Source organism: Ornithorhynchus anatinus, chromosome 12 (genome assembly GCF_004115215.2).
Source record: "Ornithorhynchus anatinus isolate Pmale09 chromosome 12, mOrnAna1.pri.v4, whole genome shotgun sequence".
Classification (NCBI taxonomy): domain Eukaryota; kingdom Metazoa; phylum Chordata; class Mammalia; order Monotremata; family Ornithorhynchidae; genus Ornithorhynchus; species Ornithorhynchus anatinus.
The window spans coordinates 17,454,759-17,459,516 of record NC_041739.1 but is presented as its reverse complement, the minus strand read 5'-3'; the positions used below and the strand labels follow the sequence as shown (position 1 = coordinate 17,459,516).

The following is a 4,758-nucleotide window of genomic DNA, read 5'->3' as shown; positions in this document are numbered from 1 at the left end:
TCTCTTCTAAGATGACCTTGAGTGATGCCATGAGGAACAAGGCGAGGCTGTCAATTACAGGAAGTACTGGAGAAAATGGACGTGTTATGACTCCAGAATTTCCAAAAGCAGTGCATGCTGTACCTTACGTGAGTCCTGGCATGGGGATGAATGTCAGTGTGACTGATCTCTCGTGATTGATAAGACCCTTTTGAGTGCCTTACACAATGGTTTTCTTGTGCGTTTATTGTCAAAGTGGTGAGAGGCATCCAGTATCTTGAAGACTTTTCTTTCAGCCAAGAATTCTTATATTTGTGGAGTTCATCTTGAATCGCAATGAATGCTTATAAAAACACATCATTTTCTACACACTTTCAAGATGAAGCTTGACTGACATGCACAGCTAACATGGAAGTACTGTAATCTAACAGAAGTCGTTGAACAGGCAACAATCAGTTTGTGCAAGCCACTGTTCTTAGTCCCTTGATTCATAACGACTTAAGCACACTTGACATCAACTGCATCAAGATGTGACATGTTTTATAGGAAAAAAAATCCTTTAAAATGAAAAAAAAAATATTTTTAAGTATTTTCACAAACTGGCTTTTAAATAAATTTGCTTCCATAATGGTTGGAAATGACAAACAATTTAAACTGTGGGGAAGTGATCAGAAAGGCTTAAAGCATCTGTTCCATATTTTTCAAAGCCAAATATGTAAATGCTAAGGGGAGGAAAAAAAATAAAAGGTTCAAATCTTGTAATTTAATATGGTTATTAAAACTTTACTGTATATCCTATTCTTTAACATTTGGTGTTAATATCAAATTACTTGGCAATGCTTGACATTTGAAATAAAATTTTTTTCTATGGTTTTATTTGCCAGTGGTCCAATTAATTTTGCTAGCTACAGTTTGGTCATAAAGTCTCAAAATGTTAACAGGATGCTACTTAGATTGTGAGGCCCACAGATTGATCTACATTGATCAGTTTGCAAAGCCCCAGGAAGTCTTCATGTATATAAATTTTCCCAAGTAAATATGTTAATGTTGTTTATGACTTCAGTGTATACTGCAGATGAAAAGGTGGACTAACAGAGAAGTACTTATGGGAGACTATAAGTAACCTAAAAACATTCAGGATGGAATGCATTCTATTCCATAAATAATGCAAAGTTCACAGAAGATAATCAAGTATAAAACTCCCTTAGAGTATCTTCTTAGGCCCAAATTTGTAACTGTGAAAATTCCTAAATTAGATCTGTTTTTATTTTTAGAAGATAAAGTTATCCACATAGATTACTGACTATGAGTATTTTCATGTTTTCTTCCCTTTGATTCTACAAATTAGATCAACCCTAATTGGTTGGGGTCAAATTTACTTTTTCACATGCGAAAGAATAGAACCACCCCATATAGATTCTTAGATGGCCACTTTGGAGATGACACCGTAGTTTCATTGGTTTTAACTTAAGGGAGTTGTATTCCCTGGGTGGCAGAGAACATTCAAACATCGCTGACAGAGAACAGGTCTCACCAACTCTGTTGTATTGTACTCTCCAAGCGCTTAATACAGTACTCTGCACAAAGTAAGCGCTCAGTTAATATGATTGATTCAAAAGGATGTCTTTCCTTTACGTTTCCTGTTTCTTTCTTGTAGAAATAATGGTCAAAACTTAAATTTTCATTGCTGTACTATTCTTTCCTCAGCTTTCAGCAACTTTTTACACTATTATTATTCTTGTTGCTATTAGTCATTAATACAGCACTTGATATTTTGTGCAGTGCTTTTATGCTGATCAGTTATTCCACAAAAGAAAAGAGGAGATACATTTTGGATTGATCCAAACTAGTCTCTTGCATTCCAAGTGGTAATATAGAGTAACCCATTCTTTTTGCTCAAATTAGGTATCTCTCAATTGCATATTCCAGGATGATCTAATTCTGTTCTTCACATTACTCCTCATCAGAAATGTTGAAGATGCATTCTGAATTTTAATAATAGATGCTAGAATGACCAAATTGCAGACTAATTGTGTCCATATGGTACTAAAAACAATTTTTAAAGACTAAAAAAGATTACTGTATACAATGAAAAACTATTTATTGTACCTCTGGGCCTACTCTTCTGAAAAACTGTAGCTTACAAATCTTTCTTTGTCAAGCCTGAACTAATGTATATAATTGAAATAATGTAAAGTTATATTTTCATGTTTTTATAGTTACAACATGACAAAAATACATACTGTAAGACTTTCAATTACGGATAATGCTGATTGGATAATGCACATCTCAGTTACGAGCAGTAATCGTAGTTTAATATTCATGTAACGGTGCATCAATATATTGCTATATAAATGTCTTTGTGCATTTAAGTGAAAAGTAGTCCAGAGTGATGACAGCTGTCTAAAGGTTTTTTTAATTCATTTTATATAGAAAATGTTATGGAAAGACCAAAATGTTTATGAAATATTCTTATGTAAATTTCCAACTGTCCTTTCTGATAGCTTTTTGTTTACAGTACAATATCTTATTTCTGCTGTGTTAAATGGGTGTCAATTCCAAGCAGGACAAACACTTTCGATAATTTCTTCTGAAGATGATGCGGATCCAGGTTTCCATGTGTATCTTCTGTAGGACACAAGATGCTTTGGGTTTTAATTTAAAATCTAACACGTGATGGCTTTTCTGGAGTGTTGTACAAATTAATCATACATAAAAACATATTCTTAAAAAAGGCCAAAGATCCTTAATTTTTTTTCATTTAATATTTAAAGTTGTTAATTCAAGGTGGGTGGGGTGGAGAGTAAGTGAACTTAGAACTTGTACCTATGAAGTAGAATATTCTTTTAAGGGCTTTTTTTCATGGTGAACGCAAATCTTACCTTATAGAAACATTTCTTGGGTAAATGATTATGAATTCCAATATTCCAGAGTGTTTTATTTTTTAACCAGAATCATAATTTCATTGAGACAGTTTTTAAAGATGAATGAAATTACCACCCATCACTTTATGTACTTTCTGACAATGATAAGTTTGCTAACTACAAAATCAGGGTTAGTCCACATAACCGTGGAAGAGCTGAAATGAGGCCCATTCTTTGAAAATAGTCCTAAGGAATATGGTGGTAGTTAATAATTGCCCAGTATGAAGAAGAAGGAGATGAGACCTTTGGACTACAATGGACAACAATTAAGATTTTTAAGTGGGATATATTTAACTGAAATACTGGACCTTTTGATACACTGTTGAGAGTTTTTCCCCTTGCATTATACAGGTTTTTCAAGTATCAGAAATTTTTCAAAATTCAGTTTCTCAGAAAAATGATTTTAGGCATGCAAAATACAACCCCACCTTCTTTTACTGTATATTTTGTATTTATTTGGATTATCCCCTTTAATGTGCAAGAGGATTTGCGTCTCTAATCTTTCCTGTATCTAAATCCCTTTATGGCACTTAAGTGGACTGCAATTTGTCATTCATTCTCTTATGGGCCATTAAGGGGTTTCTTGGTACTTTGTGGTGGCAGATATTTCAAGGAAACATAAGTGGTAGTGAGAAGAGAACCCAAGGTTTTGACTGTAGCAGGAGTATATTCAATTGCCCCAAATGTTTTATTTATTCAAGTTGGGAATTTGATGGAGCTCAATGAGTTGGCTACTTTTGTCATTTAAAATTTTCTGTGTCTTCTCAAAATATTCTGAAAGTTCATTATTCATATTTTGAGAGCTCATCTTAATTTTTCCGAAGAACTTGAAAAGTTTTATTTTTTCACTAGGTTTACGCAGTTTGAGTATTAGATAAATGTTTAATGGCTACCCATTGTCAGGCCTCTGGTTGCAAAAAAGGCAAATAATTGAAGCAATTATATATGCAATTCAAGCACCCCTCAACAAATCTAATCTCAGTAATTCAAGTATAATTTGCCTGAATTATCATCTAAATTAACTATAACTCCACTTTACTTTTCTAGCAGAGTCCTTTTAATTATATACTAAGGTCCATAGTAATGTTTTTAAAAAATAGTGTAATTATACTGATTAAGCACTTATGCTATGCTAAATGCCGGGATAAATACAAGATAATGATATGTGGCATAGATCATATCTCACCCAGAGCTCATGATTTAAGAGATATAGATAATTGGTATCCTGTTCCCATTTCATTGATGAGAAAAGTAAAGCTCAGAGACATTAAGGGACTTGCACGAGGTTGCATAGCAGGCAAATGGCAGAGCCTAGAACTTGAACCTGGGTCTTCTGAATCCCAGTTTTGTGGTCTTCCCACTTGGCCATGCTGCACAATGTCTATTATATAAAAATATCTAGCTGATTATTCCACAATACAAGATTCAAGAAGGTTATAGGAAGCAAAAAGTTATTCTGGACACCCAACAATCTAAAAAAATAATAGTTGACAAGGATGTATAGGTAGGATCAGGTGAAAAGTAAAAACATGCAGGGCAAGGGGCGGGGGATTAATACCCAGAGAATCTGCCTGGCCGGATTCAAGACCAAAGGCCTACAACAGCAGTCAATAGCAACTGTACTATTGGATGCCTGAGTCAAATGCCTAGGATCAATTTATTGGATCAACTTAGTGGTATATATTGAATGCTTACGGTTTGCAGAACACTGTATTAAGAATATCTTGGGAAAGTTCAGTGCAGTAGACTTGAAAAGCATGATCCTTGCCCAGTTGATCAAAGGGTATTTACCGGGTATTTACTGTGTGAAGAGCACTTGGGAAATTAGAGTACAACAAAATTGGTGAACACAATT

General features: G+C 34.1%; 1 protein-coding gene across 1 annotated transcript in view; it reads left to right on the top strand.

Moving 5' to 3' along the window:
• Positions 1 to 2,720, top strand: part of GRIA2 (glutamate ionotropic receptor AMPA type subunit 2) — a 104,248-nt gene extending 101,528 nt beyond the window's left edge. The window contains 1 exon segment of the mRNA XM_029076656.2: positions 12 to 2,720. Within this exon segment, the coding sequence (XP_028932489.1) occupies positions 12 to 176 (165 nt within the window). The 3' untranslated portion in view covers positions 177 to 2,720.
• The last annotated feature ends 2,038 nt before the right edge of the window (positions 2,721 to 4,758 follow it).